Below are 15610 nucleotides of genomic sequence, written 5' to 3'. Positions count from 1 at the left end.
TTTGTTTTTCAGCTAGGAAAGAAAAGATGGACAGTGCCAACTCCACTTCAGGTTTCTAGAGAGAGAATAAGACTCTGGGAAAAAGCTGATAGAAGAGGGACTGGCAGTTTCCATCATGTCCCTATGCCCAGCTTGCTATAGTAGAGACTACTTCAGGAAATTTTCCCTAGGGTCAGATCTGGGATTCTCTCTCTCTCTTTTTTTGAGTTGAGTCGCATCATTTCCAAGGGGAAAGCTATTGCACTCTGTACTGTCTAGTATATAGTCTATATATACTTCCTCTGATTTCTGTTTTGCTATTGACTTGGATAAGTGCATTTCTTTACTAATCATTGTGTGTGCTCATTTTGTAACAGGTATTTAGTGAGAAGGGTAGGTTAAGCCTTGGATATAAAACTTGGGGTTTTCTTTTCCTCATTGATGAATTGAGTTTAGAAGTTTAGCTTGAACCTGAAAATCATATCCCCTAGAGTCTAGGGCTTCTTAAACTTTTTCTACTCGGGACTCCTTCAAGTGCTTTTAAATTGTGGGTCACAGTGCCATATGGGGTCAGTGAGACTAATAATACTATTTAAATACTATTCTAGTCTGCCACCCCCTCTATCTGAGGAGAGCAGAGGAGACAAGCGTCTGATCCCAACCTCCTGCTTTCCCTCCTGGCAAGAATTCCCTTGGACAGGGATTGTGGGGGGAGAAGAAGTTAGAGATGTCTATGTTCACAATGACACCCATCCTTATGCTACATTTAGGGGATAACCTTGCTACATATATATGTGTGTGTATGTGCATGAAGTATTGATATCATTTTCATGTCTGTGGTGCCTTTAAGCATAATAAAGTTTTTTTTATTTCTTTTAAACATAGCTATGTAGTATAGATAAGTAGGTAGGATGGCCTGTCTTATATACATATATCCATGCCTGTGTGTGGCATGGATAGCTATATAGAAGAAAAAAATTAATACTAAAACTGTACTCTGTTTTTAGGCTCAAGCCTATAAGGAATAATTTTATTCGATTTGTCAGTATTCTATAGCCAAGTCATTTCTAGCTTGGAGAAATGTAGATGTCTGAGCTAGCATCATTTCCCAGAATGATTCTCTGCCCCAAGGAGATTTCAGGTAACATTTATAGTAATCTTGAATAAGGAAAAGATCACAACATGTAAAAGTACAGTTTGGGTTAATATTCCAGAATTGTTGAGTAACCAAGTTTGGCAGTTATCTCTATGCAGATGATTTTCATATCTACTTATCTAGCCCTAACCTCTCTCTTGAACTCCTGCCTTGAAATCTCCCACTATTTATTAGAGATTATGAACTGGATATCTGATAGACATCTTGAGTTCAACTTTTCCCAAATTGTACTAATTACCAACCCCTTCCCCTGCCTCTGACACCCACATAATCCTCTATGCTGGGAGAATTGGTGACAGAGGATAGAGAGCTGGGCCTGGAAGACATCCAAATCTTGACTCTGACAAACACTAATTGTTTGACCCTGGGCAAGTCACCTAACTTCTGATTGCCTCAGTTTCCTCAAGTATAAAATGAGGATAATAATACCACTTACCTTGGAGGACTGTTGCAAGGATCAAATGAGATAATATTTGTAAAGTGCTTAGCACAGTGTGCCTGGCATCTAGAAGATACTGTATAAATTCTTATTCCCTTCCCTTCCCTTTCCTTCTCTTCCTAAATTCCCTACTACTATGAAGAGTACTACTGTCCTCTCAGTCACCCAGGCTCACAACTTAGTTATCAAAAAGTCATCTTTGACTCCTTACTTTATGTCGAGTTTCCTATCCAATCTATTGCCAATTACTTCTGCCTTTGTAACCTCTATTGCTTCTAATTGCTTCTCTACTCTGACACTGCCACCACCCTGGTGTAGGCCCTTAACAGCTCATACCTGGGATATTGTAGTTGACCTGCCTCAAATCTCTCCCCCATCTAGTCAGTTCTCCACTTGGCTTCCAAAGTGATTTTTTTTAAGTGAAGTTTTGACCATATTAACCCTCTATTGGACTCCAGTGGCTCCCCATTACCTCCAGGATCAAATAAATACTCTCCCACAGATATATATCTGATCTTATATCTGACCCATCTCATTTCTAAGAGAGGATGGTCAATGGGAAATGATCTAATACTTTTGTTCAGAGTACTTCTCAACATCATTTAACCAGTTGACCTCTGTAATATAAATTAACATCAATTAGTTTTTATGAGAAGGTGTAGTAATAACCAAAATATAACATCCTCCCAAAAATGTAGAGGTTAACGCAAGACAAAATGGTCTCAACCACATATAACAAAGGAGTAACTCATAGTACAAAGGAATAACTCCTAGTACTCCCTTTCTGGAGTCCTCATGTTGTTCCTTTGAAGTGTAGTTGTTTATTGAGTTTCAACAGTCAGGTCCCTTGTAAAGTGCTGATGCAGCCTTTCTTCTATGTGTCCTATGTTCCAGTGATATTCTTATCACTAGACCTTCCTATCTTTAGTAGTTCAAAAGGACTTTCTCTGTGGGTGGGGTGGGGCAGAAGAACAGAGACTTCTTCCTTTCCTCTTACCTAATCAATTCAAGGACTCTCAAGGACTTGGCTGGAGTTGCTCCCTCACTAAATTGGCCTGTTGTTAGAATATTGGATTCTAGACTGGCTTTCTGTTTTACTTAAGTCACACAGAGCAGAATAACTCTTTTTAGCCAATTCCAATATATTTCTGGTATAGCACCATCTCATTTATTTAAATGACTAGAAGCCTTTCACTTCTTCTAAATTGGGAAATTTTTCAACACCTAGCTTATGCCTTTGAATAATTGATTCAGTACAGGTGTCTAGTAATTGTGCCCATTTTATACCTTTGATTGATTGATTCAATAACAAAGAGGCATGCTTACCTGTTAATGGTATCAGGGCATCAAGTGTCTTGTTAAGTTGAATTAGTTGGGATTGGGGGTATGAAGCACTGTTCTTATATTTGAGTTCTGTTTGCTTCATTCTGGGGAGTTTAGTACTTGGGGTTTGCCACCTTCTGTTTTAAGTTACTTATTCTTCTTTCAGTATTTTCCTGTTAAACTCTCATGTCATTTATAATTTTGTTTTTAATCTTTTCTTCATTTTTTCCAGTCATTCTTATGGTCCTTGTGGTCAAGCCCTTTTTTCTCTTTGAGACTCTGCTTGTACTTGTGGTTTTACTTCTTTGGCTTTTCTTAAACCATATTTTTTCATTTTGCGCAATATTTTTTTCTCTTTATTCATCTATTCAACTTCAGTTCTTGGTTTGAGATTTCACATTCAAGCTAATATTTTCTGGCACTCTTGAATGGGTTACAGAGGATTTTTTTGGTCCTATCCTCTCTGTAGTCTGGATGCCACTGCCACTGCTGATCCAGATGAAGTGACTTCACCTTCTTCCTCCATTCACAGCTTCTATCTCAGTCTCCTGGTGGTCCACTTTAGCTTTTGGCCTTGACCCAGACTTTGTCTTCTTCTCTTTGCAATTTTACCAATAGAAATTTGGTTCTATCCCATACCGTGGCTCTGACAAGCTCCTGTAGACTTGTCACACTAGTCTCAGATTTTCTGCACACGTCCCCTGTCACTGGTGCTCAGGCTCTGATTTGGCCTTGTCTCCTGCTGTGTGTGACTCCAGTGCTCTGAAGAGTGTCTGGTCCTTTCTTCACGTTTTCTCTGAGAGATGAGAAGGGTTGGGATCTGTCTTCCTGTCTTATTGGAGCTCCTGCTGGTTTGATACCCCTATGTTTAGAGATTCTGCCTGGCTTCAGGTCCATCTATGTGAGCTTACACTAGCTTCTTTGACTTAGCTCATCTACATAGCTGGGCTTCTGGATCATTTAATACATGAGTTCATACTATCTTCCAAGATGCAGTTCCTTTCCCTGTGTCTAGCAATTCTAGATTCATTTACCAGATTGGCTTTTCTAATACCATCTGCCTCTCCCCCCTGGCCCCCTGTGGCTCCCTCAGATCCATCAGCTTCTGGCCATCTTTTTGGATGGAACAGCTTATTTCCATTTATTTTTAGTTTTCTTTAATATTGGTCCTTCTGGTATTCTTTTCAGATATTTTCTGCGGTTCATGCAGGAAAACTGGTCTTCTCCATAACCATCATTGTCAGAAGTGTGCAACCTCTTCTTTTGAGCCTGAAATAAAGGAAGAGAGAGTGCTGGATGATTCAGAAATGATTTGGTATAGGAGAAGTGATATGGTGGAGTGATCTAGAGTTGGGACTTGGAAAGGGATGAATGGCAATAGGTTAAAGGGCAAAGGACTCAAGGATAGAGGATGGGGAAAGTTGAACTAGTTAACTCTAAGGTTGAGATTTTGAGGGGACGAAAGTAAGATCAAAGCAGGGATGATGGTCTGTGAAAGCAGCACAGATGGAGTGACTAGAGATTGTAATGAGGATAGAGAAAAGATTTGGGAGGAGGGAAGCAGAGAAAGAGGTAGAATGATAGCTAGAGAAATTTCAGAATTATGAGTTGCAGGGATAAAAATATGTGTGAGGAATGATGAGATCAAGGGAATTCTATTTCTGTATGCAGCCATGATGGTGTCAAAGTTCAGATGATGATGAATTGGGAAGCAAGGTAATTTGACATATAAGTTGATAAGGACAGGGATTGGGGAGAAGGCTACAAGACAAGTATGCTCTCAGACCCTAGCCTCCCAAAGGTAAAGTTATATCTCCTTTAGACTAAATTCTCTGAGAGCAGGGTCACATCTTTCCCTTACAGACACATGGATATCGGAGCCTACCAAGGCTTAGGGCTGAGAATTCCTTACCAAGTTGACTGAAAAGGTTTTTTAAAAAATACATACACACAGCTGTACCATAATAGAATGGTCTGTCATGAAGTAGTGATCTGCTCGGAAATATCCAAACAGGGACAGGGAGGCTGTGAAAGAGATTCCTCTGCTGGAGGGAGGGAAGACTGAAGACCTTGGAGTTTTCTAGATCTGAGAATCTTGTGTTCTGTGATCATGTTGGTAGGAAACCACGCCTGGTTTCTCTTCCCACTCTCTTGATTCAGGCAGGCCTCCCTTAGGGGGTGGTTAAGTCAAGGAACCCAGACTGGTAGGGATGGGGGTGGGGAGGCACAGAGAGGGGACCCTGGGGATGGAGAAGCAGAAAATAGGCCCTGGGAACTGCTTAATAAGACTCAGAAATGCCCCTGGGGAAAGGGGAAAAATGAAAAGTATGAAGGGGGAAACTGAAAGGAGGGGCAAAGTGGGGAGGGGGAAGTGGGGAAAAACAGATCCAACTGTCTTTATAGGGAGATTCCTATCAGCTTCCCTTTCCAGACCAGTTCCTTCTCTGCAGACCTGGTTAAAAGTTTTGTTTTGGTGAACTCCTTGTGCTGGTGTCAGACAGTCTCAAATCAGAGAGCTCCCAGCCTATCCAGGGCCATGGTCTAGGCCTGCAGTCCTCTCCCCTTTTCCCATTAGTCTTTCCAAAGAAGTGTTGGGAGAGATTCAGGGATAACTACAGGGGACAGGAGAGAGAGGGGAGGTATGCAGATGGTATGTATAGGTTGATATGTAAGGACTTGGAAATGATATGTTCAGGGAAACATATATTACATATGTATAGAAGTGATTGGCCTCTTCCAGGCTCTTACTGGGGCTTCCTTTTGCAGCTTCTGGTTTTTTGAGCCAGTCATGCATGGAGGAGACTAACAAAATATGTGGTGAAAAAAACATCCCTCACATTGATGAAACAATTATGGTCACAGATTGAGGGAGGGGTGAGAATGCACTTTAGAAAGCTTGAGGAGCCTATAATGGTGACACTAATAAAACTATATAATATACACAGACCCAAAAATCTGAGGGTTTTTTTTTTTAAACTTTCCCTTTAGATCTACCACATGATTTCTTTATTTTGTCTATCACCTTTGGATCTTAGGACTCAGGAGATGCTAGGCAAAGTTGGAACTTTGTCTTGAAATATATCTTTTTGTGTCAGGGTCAGTACCAGTATGTGGAAGGAACTGGGTAGTCAGTAACTATGGCTACAGAAACAACACTGACAAACACTGATGGAAGGGAGGCGTAGCAGCAGCTCTGAATTGTGCAGAGTCACTCCCTACTCTTTTCTCCCAGCTGCAGGCTGGGGAGGACGAAGTCCAAGTCCAAACTGAGGGTGGAACAGTTGGATCAGGCTTATGGGTATCATCTATATCTCAGTTGTTCTTTCTAGCAGCCCCAGGATCATAGGATCCTACATTCCATAGTTGGAAGGAACTTTGGAAATCATCAGTCTAATTACTTCAGTTTTATTTTATTTTGGTCTGGTCCTGTTGCAAAACAACTAGCATAGAGTAGGCACTTAAATAACTATGTGTGGAAAGATGAATAACTATCACACAGCTAGTGTCTCCTAACTCCAAATCTGGCACTTTTTCACATTGCCTGTAGGGACAAGAAGCACAAGCTTTGATTACTAGTAAATAAGGCCCAGTACTAGAACCCACTTTAACACTTCTTGGTCAAAAGCTCTATTTCCTACCTCATCTTCAAGAGGCTGGAATCTCATGCTGCTTTCAGTTCTCGCTTTCCTAGGTTGACTTGAACTTCAGCTCTATTCCTTTGTTCTTTCCCTACTCCCAGCCATCTTCCTCACCATGACCCCAGGAAAAACTCTTGGTCAAGTTTCAATATTCCTTTTACTGTCCCTTGACTCCTGTCTGGATTCTTAGTTTCCCCTCAACTCTAATATTCATTGGAACCTAGAGCCAAATACTCTTCTGCTTCAGGAGAGACTCCTGGTTCCTCTTGGCTTCCTCGGCACTGAATTTACTGATCTTTGTGATGTGAAAAATGATTATTAATAACCATTATCTTGGGGGAGATTCAGAGCCCCTCACTTTTTCTTAAATTCCTCAAAAAATTCCCTTTTCTTGAACGACATTACTGATAATGGGATTGTATTAACTCTCCAGATCTTGGTGAGATCCCACTCAACTTTGCACGGAGTTTGGTCTAGGGTGAGGAAGTCCATCGTGTTCTGTTCAGGCTTGGGTTGAGTATACATTCTTAGCCTGTAGTTATGAGTGGTCTGATCTCTCTATATCTATATCTAAGAGATACTCAGTCCTTCATTTTAACACAGACCACTTCAAGTCACCTGGTTGCTGTTGGATGTTCTAAGACAAAGCTTCTTAAACTGTGGATCTTGAAAAATTTGGCAGCAGTAAAAGGTTTTTGAACTTGCAACGATCAAAAATCAATTCAAAATCAAATAATGAATTCCAGGGATTTTTTGGCAGCATGACTTCATTGCAGCCTTGGTTCTGAACACACAACATGCATACTTTTCACCACACATGTGGTCATGCCATGCAATGCCAACAAATGCTGCCAGAACACCTTGGCTCAGATTTGGGACTAGTGTATGTTATGAATTGCAGTGTTTTTTTGTTTTTTTGTTTTTCACTGTACATACAAAGTTTTCTGCTTTTACAGAAACATAATAGTTTAATTACAGAAAATAAAGATGTTTAATATTTTCCTACCATCATTCCTCAGCATGTAAATGTCAAATGAGTGTATCTTTGGATTGGATTGTGTTAGAATGTTTGATTTTTTAAATTGCTGTTATCGCCTTCTTTTACAGAGACATAAGTGTTTAATTGCTGTAAGTAAAGACAAAAGCCCTTTAATAATATTTCTCTACCAACACTGGCTACCTCCCTCTAAGTGAGTACCTGAAAAGACCAGCCTAAAAAGGTCAAGGTCTTCCATTGCATCCTGGGCCATCTCAAGTCATCTTGATGAATTTCTGGTCACTGGATCCAAATGGCTCAGGAGGAGAAAGTGAGGTTGGTGACCCAGCCCTCCCTTACTCAAAACAAAATCAAGTACAAGTCATGTCATCATTTCTCTGATGTCATGGTCTTCTTCTAAAACAAAGGAGGAACACAACAACAACAACCACCACCACTGTTTTATGTGTATGTAAGTGTGAACATCAGTGTTTTAAATTAAGCACAAAGAAATGTAATTTCACAAACCAAAACTAGTATTTATTTGAGATTTATATTTTAGGACAAAAATATTTTTTGGTTATGGAAAAGTGATTAAATTTAGACAGAAGAGGTAAAAATACCAATGACTATGTGGCAGAATCTTCACTACTTGGTTGTAGTACACCTAAATTGACAAGGAAAAGAAAATATGTCAAGTCATTTTTGCAACATGGATTTACTTCTAATGATGATGATGGTGTGGAAAAACCTCTTTCCTTACTTTGTAACGAAGTTTTGACTATGCACAGTATGAAATCAGCCAAAATAAAATGACATCTTAATACCAAGCATGCAGTATACTGCAATAAATCAAATGAATTCTTTGAACAACTTTTAAAATCTTCAAATAAAGAAAAAACAGTGCTTTGAGAAATTTGTTATTGTCAAGGAAAACTATTTATTTGCAGCTTATGAAACTTCTTATTTATTTGCAAAAACTAAAAAGTCCTTTGTGATAGAAGATCTTGTGTTATCTGTGCTATTAAAATGTCAGAAATAGTTCATAGGAAAAATTATGGGGATGAAATTCTTAAAATTCGTTTATCAAATGATACTGTTTCTAAAAGAATTCCTGAAATTAGTAATGACCAAATCCAGCAGCTTGTTACCAGGCTTAAGGGCAGCTCAAAGTTTGTGATTCAGTTAGATGAAACAACTGATATTTCTAACATGATACAGCTATTACTTTATGTAAGACATGTTTATGAAGGAAGATATCTGAGGAATTATTGTTTTGTCATCCTTTGGAAGGGCACACAAGAGAGGAAGATACATATCTTAAAGTCAATGAAGTTGTCACAGATGAAAGTTTACAGTGTTGTGTTGGAGTCTGGAGAGATGGTGCTGGAGCAACGATGGGGGAGAATGTTGTATTTGTAGCAAAAGTTAAAGCTGATGGCAATGAACATACACTTTTACTCACTGCATGATCCATTGAGAAGAACTCAGCCAAAAGAATATCACCAGAGTTAGATGTGCTTCCTGATACTATCAAAAGCATTAACTTCATTAGAAGCTGTGCCTTTAACAGTCATTTGTTTTCAATGCTTTGGAAAGATGTGGACTTCAATTTTAAAAGCTTATTATTACATGCAGAGGTAAGGTGACCCTCAAGAGATTGAAATTTAAACAGATCATTGAAACTAAAAGATGAAGTTGTTATATTTTGATTGAGCAGAAATGTAATTTTGTTCATTTTTTTTCATAATGACTTCTGGCTTTCAAAACTGTGTTATTCGTTGGATATTTTTAAAAAACTCAATGATGTAAGCATGCTACTTCAAAGAAAATATTTTAATATATTAATGTTAAAAGATAAAATTGAAAGTTTTATTTAAAAACTTAACAAATGGAAGAATAAGGTGGAAAATAGTTCTTATAGAAATGTTTACAAATGCAAATGACTTTATAATTAAAAATAGCTTCACCAAAGATTTAATTGTGAGAGTTAAAATTGATCATCAGAAGCCTGGAGACACAGTTTTAGAAATACTTCCCCTTCAAATTTTGATTCTAAAAAACTAAGTTGGGTTCATAAACCATACTCAATTGAAATAAAAAATGTCGGTCATCTGCCATTAAAAGTTCAAGAAGAATTTGCTGAGTTATCAAGCGACATAAGTTTAAAACTTGAGTTTCCTAAAATGTCCTTATGTGAACTTTAGCTTGGGATTAGGGCAGAATTTCCAATAATCTCTGATATGGCCTGAAACATACTTCTGTTGTATTTTTTTTTGTACTACATATTTATTCCAAGTGGTGTTAACAGCATTGATAATTATAAAATCAAAATATTGATCAATCCTGAAAAGTTGAAGATGCTCTATGTCCTACGGTATCAAATATTCCACCAACATTTAATTCTTTATGTAAAAATAAACAAGCAATCCATCTTTATTAGTATGCAAATTTACTTTTGTCTTTAATAAATAGTAACATTTTGTGTGTACCAAAGAATTATTTTAAAATACATTTCTTTATGATTTATTATCAGTAAAGTTTTGATTTTATATATGCTGGTGCAGTAAAAATTCCTTCTGCAAAAAGCATTCCCCCAGTAGAAAAAGTTTAAGAGGCCCTGATCCTAGAGTAAACCATGTAAATTCTCTTGGCTTCTCTTTCCTCACTGGTAAAATGAAAGAAGAGTTCAACTGGTTGGATCTTGAAGGTAATTTCTAATTTTAAATCTATGCTCCTACGAACAGAAATGGACTAGGGATCCGGTAATTTGTATTTGTGTTCATCCTATTCTAAGAGGACCATGACATCAGTGAAATGATGACATGACTTGCACTTGACTTTGATTTGTGTGAGGGAGGGCTGTGCAGGTCACCAGCCTCACTTTCTCCTCCTGAGCCATCTGGATCCAGTGACCAGATATTCATCAGGATGACTGGAGATAGCCTAGGATGCAATGCAATGCAATTGGCCCTTTTAGGTTAAAGTGTTTTCAGGTTCTCACTTTGGGTGAGGTAACTCCCATTTGGTGAATAGGCTTCTTTAAGAAATGAGTCCAGGGATGAAATGGCAAGACTGGGGGAAGGGAAGTTTAGAAAGGGAAATGCTGCTGTAGGGTTGGGTGGGGCGCGGTCAGCATTGCCTGGCTGGGGGAAGGGTGGAGGCGGGGAAGTTAGCGCTGGAGGGTGTGGGGACGTGGGGCTAGTGAAAAGAAAGGACCTGGCAGGAGCTGGGCTCAGTTTCACCGAGGTTCCTAACTGAGCTTTTCGTTTCCCGCCTTGTCAACATGCCCAAGTGTCCCAAGTGCCAGAAGGAAGTTTATTTTGGTGAGTAAATCCGAACCCCACATTTACCCAACCCTAAGTCCTGACCTTCCTCTCCTTTTCCTCAATTCCTCGTACTTTAGCAGCATCCTAGAAGCTACGGACCCGGCACTAAGAATGGACCCTGACCCTAGATACTGCTTCCCGCCACCCCACCCGAAGTCCCTTTCCCCAGTCTCCAGGAGGCACCCTCCCCACCCATCCCGGGCACCATCTCTCCCCCGGAGATCCCAGCCCTAGCCTTTCTCGGACACCGGACATTCTTATTGGGCTTCTGAGAGTTCAGAACCATCCCCAGGGACCAGATTCGGACCTGGACACTGCCCGCAACACCCTCCTCGGCCGGGGAGCCTGCCGGTAGCAGTCCTTCTCTGGAGTCCGACCTTTGCCCCGCACACTCTCCTGGCCAGCGCCAAGAAAGCGCTGCCAGGTTTCCTTCTCCTTTTCACCTGCCCCGTCTCGAGCTGGCAAGTGTTCTTGTTCGAGGTTTCTCACGAGCGTGTCAGGCTTTCCATCCCGCTCCGGCGTGCACCCCAGGCTATGGCGAGGCTTTACCCGCTCGCTTCTGAGAACCTCCACTCCCTGCTTCTTCTCCCCATCTTTCTACCTCCCATCCTTCCCCCTTCCAACCTCCAGATCTTCCCTCCAAACCAGAATACTGAGCAGATGTGGGGACTGGGACCAACTGGGAACCTGGTGTGACACCTAGAGGCGGAAATATCTTTAACAATTCTCGGGGAGGCGTCTAAGACATCTGGGTGCGGCCGTTGGGCGTTAATTAGCCTGAGTGAGCTGCACGATGCTTGTTTGGAAGTGTGTGCACGTGCATGTGTGTGCCTTTATCCGCATATATCATGTAATCATAGATCTCTACAGCTGGAAGGTACCTTATAGCCTTTGTGTTACTATGAGTGAGCAAGTGTCTGTGAATGCAAATATCTGCTGATGTATTACTGAGATAGTCAGCCTCACTGCAACTTATGTATTCTACTTGTTCCCATACTGGAACTTCCTTAGTTGTTTGGAGACTGCTAATAAGGTTCCTCTAACAGATATGGGAGGATCTCCTCTCTGTGCCACATCTATCCCTGCTCTCTGGATCTGGGATCCCCTTTTCTACCACACTGAAGCCTTCGGAGGTTTCTGCAATATAATAAATCCTTCTCCCCACCTTTATCTCTTGTCCTCACCACCCACCAATCTCAGTGGCCAGGTGGATGGATGAAATTGGGTGTTGAGGACCAAGGCAGAAGGATGGAAACCAATCAGGCTAGTCAGAAGAACAATTTCTCCCCCACTCGAGTCCCATCTAGGAGGAGATGTGGTTGGTTGGGGAGGAGATAAAGACATGATGAACCAGAGGCCCTATTTTTTGCTTCAGGAGAGGATACTTCCTGTCTTGGCTTCTACTTCTGTCTGTGCAGCTTCTGTCTGTGCATCTCCTGCCATCTTTGTCATTTCCTGTGTCTCCAGGTTCCATCTGTTTCTTTGACTCATTCATTGTGTTTCTTTCTTTGCCTGTGTCAGTTTATATCAGTCTCTATGTTATTCTGACTTTGTTTCTCACACTCTCTGGCATTATTTTCTCCTTTCATAGTGTATTCAACTATCCTGCAAACTCTTTGGGTTCTGACTAGAATCCCTAGTTAGAGAGACTGGAGACAGTTTTGAAAACAAAATGGAAATATTAGTAAATGAGAGCAATCCCCAGACTCTTTGCCAAAGAAGAGACAAGCCAGAATTGGAATCTGTGCCCTTCCCACTATGTACTAAGTAGAAACAGACAGACAGGAAACAGGGAATTTGGTTCTCAGTCAATGTGATGGTTGCTTCTACTTCTTTCTCTCCATTTTCATTTTGTCCATTTTGTGTCCCTCCACCCTGTCTCCATGGACTTTTTTCCCTTTCCTAACACAGTTAGCTTTTCCTCTTAGATCTAGGATTGATTCTTTTGGTTCACTCACAATCCAGTTGATATATAGGACTGTAAACCATCCTTTCCCCTTCTCTCCCATTCACAGTTTACAGGAGGGAGGCAACTTCTTTCAGGATCCTAAAGCCTGAGAGCCCAGGGGATCTCTGGACTCTGCCAGAGGAGAACAGGGCAAGGAGGTCAGAGCAGGAAAGTTATCTGGGGGGACATGAATTAGGAAGAATCCTTGGGCAGAATACATAGGGCAGACTGAAGGCTTGGAATCAATTATTCACTAATATAATAGTGAGACAAAGATACTAGAGGTTATGAGTTATGGTGAGTGGGTGGGATGACAGTGGGTGGGAAGTTGTGAGGGGCAGGTTTTAGGGGTAAATTGATTTGGAACATAATGAACTTGAGCTAGTGGAATATCCAGTTGGTGATGATTTGGATCATTTGTCTCTTTTGCCATCATGTGCAGACATCCTCATTCTCCCATCAAAGGAAATAAAGAGAGAGGGATGTGCAGGTTTTAGGGTAAGAAGAGGAAACATCTCTAATAGGCTTTGAGAACTGTGGAGAAGATCGGACTGAATGAGAAGCCTTTACATATATGTGTCTGCAACCTGGTGAGGGCATCTTGGGAGAGACCTGGGGTCATTCTTTCTGTATCTTCCCAGCTGAACGAGTGACATCCTTGGGAAAGGACTGGCATCGCCCCTGCCTGAAATGTGAAAAATGTGGAAAGACATTGACATCAGGAGGCCATGCAGAGGTGAGGAAACTCCAGAGTATAGAAAGAATGTGAGAGGACTTAGAGGTCAGGAGGTCATAGGTAGGTGAAAATGCCATGACCAGGGAGAAGGATTGCCCTTAGTCTCAAAGTTGCACTCCCTGAGGCCATCCTTAAAATCGATTTTCCCTTTTCTTGTTTGTCTGCAGCATGAAGGGAAGCCCTATTGTAACCATCCTTGCTATGCAGCCATGTTTGGGCCCAAAGGTGAGATACTCTATTTTGCCTTCTAACTATTCTCCCCACAATGTCCCCATCTTCTATATGGTCCTATTCACCTTCTTCCTGCTTCCTTCCTCTCATCTTTTCCTCCCTAAACCATCCTCCAAACCCTCATTTCTGATTTTTTTTCCCTCAGGCTTTGGAAGAGGAGGAGCTGAAAGTCATACCTTCAAATAAACTCAGGTAAGAACTCACCCATAACAAGTTTGCCCAAGTAAATGGACAATACGCAAATAAGATACAAATTAATTAATTCTGGGTCTTTTCAGCATGCCCTTTATCATTGTTTCTGACACTAGTCCTTAGAGGGCATGGTTTAGAGGACAAGTTGGGGACTTGAAAGCTATTTGGGCTGAACCAAGGATATGTACCTGTTTAGATGCTGGGTTTAGCAGGTAAGTTTGGGCAAGGCAGACTTGGTACTCCAGGTTTAGGGATTTCAGGTTTCAGGGCAGGCCTCAATGCTGTCTCTGTCTCTTTGTTTACAGGTACTGGGAAGCCTTCTCTTCATCTATGCTGCTTCCCTTGAATCTATAAGCAAATGTCAGCTGGACTTGACCCCTTGTAATCTGTCATGTCCCCAATAAACCCTAAACACACTGACTTATTTATGGTATTGTCTTCCTGGGTGGGGTTGGACAGGGGAGAGAAACTCCCTTTTTATGACCCTGGAAAGCCAAAGAAACTCAGGACCCTTGTGAGGGATGCATCTCTACGACTTAGGTGTATCTGATTTCAATCTGCTTGTTAGGGTACCAAGTTTTCTGATACTAGATAAGTCATGGCACCTTTGTCCTAGGTCCCAAGGGTTCATTTTCCAGTACCTCCTGAAGCTTTCCTGGTCCCTGAATGTTTGAATTCATGACCTCAATTTCCAGAGAAGAAATGAGAGATTGCCTTCATTTGTAACCTTTTCACCATTCTTCTGTCACTTCCTTTTCCCTAATGTCTGCCTACTGAAAATCATGAATATTCTTGCTTTAAGATTTATTTACAAGGGGGACAAGGAGTAATACACAAGAGTAAGCTCATTAGAAGTAATTAATAATCAATAAGCATTTATTAAGTGCCTACTTGTTCATCAGGCACTGACACATAAGTACCACTAGGCACTGGGACACAAAGGCAAAATGAATTCTCTAAGCTGGAGAACATCAACTATGATAAAGTACCTTGAATCCATGCCATATGGGCATCAGTTGAAGGGGATGATGGGATGGTAAACTTACAGAAAAAAAGATGGAATGGGGAGGGGGAGGAAAGGCCATGATTACTGTCTTTAGGTATGTAAAGAGCTGAAATATGAAATAAAGACTGGACTTGTTCTTGGCCACAGAGGTCTGGACTGGGAGCAACAGATAAAAGTTGCAAATAGAAAAATATAACCTTGCTGTCAAGAAAGCTTTATCATATAGAACATGCCACCTTCAGAGGGAATCAACTTCCATTTATTGACAGTCTATAAGCAAAAGCTAGGTGCAGTGCATAGAATGCCAGGTCTGGAGTCAGGAAGACTTATTATCTTCCTGAGTTTAAATCTGGCCTCAGACACTAGCTGTGTGACCCTGGATAAGTCACTTAACCCTGTTTGCTTTTAGTTTCCTCATCTGTAAAATAAGTTGGAGAAGAAAATAGCAAAACACTTCAGTATCTTTGCCAAAAAAACTCCAAAATGGGATCATGAAGAGCTGGATGTGACTAAAAATGACTGAAAAAGAAATAAGCTAGATATCATGGTTCTTTTTCAGGTGTGGGTTGAATGAAATGGCCACTGAAATTTCTTCCAAGTCTCCAATAAAATTTTTTACTTTTATGATCTTGAGACTCTGGCAGTTGTTGTGTGACC

The 15610-nt window shown here is 40.8% G+C and overlaps 1 protein-coding gene across 1 annotated transcript; it reads left to right on the top strand.

The window, feature by feature from the left end:
• The first annotated feature begins 10533 nt into the window (after positions 1-10533).
• On the top strand, positions 10534-14367 carry CRIP1 (cysteine rich protein 1). The gene is made up of 5 exons (XM_072629649.1): positions 10534-10837; positions 13430-13524; positions 13692-13749; positions 13901-13947; positions 14253-14367. The coding sequence occupies exons 1-4, from the start codon at positions 10798-10800 to the stop codon at positions 13939-13941; spliced, it is 234 nt and encodes a 77-aa protein (XP_072485750.1). The 5' UTR covers positions 10534-10797; the 3' UTR covers positions 13942-13947; positions 14253-14367.
• The last annotated feature ends 1243 nt before the right edge of the window (positions 14368-15610 follow it).

Source organism: Notamacropus eugenii, chromosome 1 (genome assembly GCF_028372415.1).
Source record: "Notamacropus eugenii isolate mMacEug1 chromosome 1, mMacEug1.pri_v2, whole genome shotgun sequence".
Lineage (NCBI taxonomy): Eukaryota > Metazoa > Chordata > Mammalia > Diprotodontia > Macropodidae > Notamacropus > Notamacropus eugenii.
The sequence above is the reverse complement of the archived record's forward strand: the minus strand, read 5'-3'. Positions and strand labels throughout refer to the sequence as shown.

Coding starts and splice junctions, on each gene's coding strand:
- CRIP1 (XM_072629649.1), top strand. CDS start 10,798: ATGCCCAAGTGTCCCAAGTGCCAGAAGGAAGTTTATTTTG. Junction 13,525..13,691: donor CATCAGGAGGCCATGCAGAG/GTGAGGAAACTC, acceptor GTTTGTCTGCAG/CATGAAGGGAAGCCCTATTG. Junction 13,750..13,900: donor AGCCATGTTTGGGCCCAAAG/GTGAGATACTCT, acceptor TTTTTCCCTCAG/GCTTTGGAAGAGGAGGAGCT.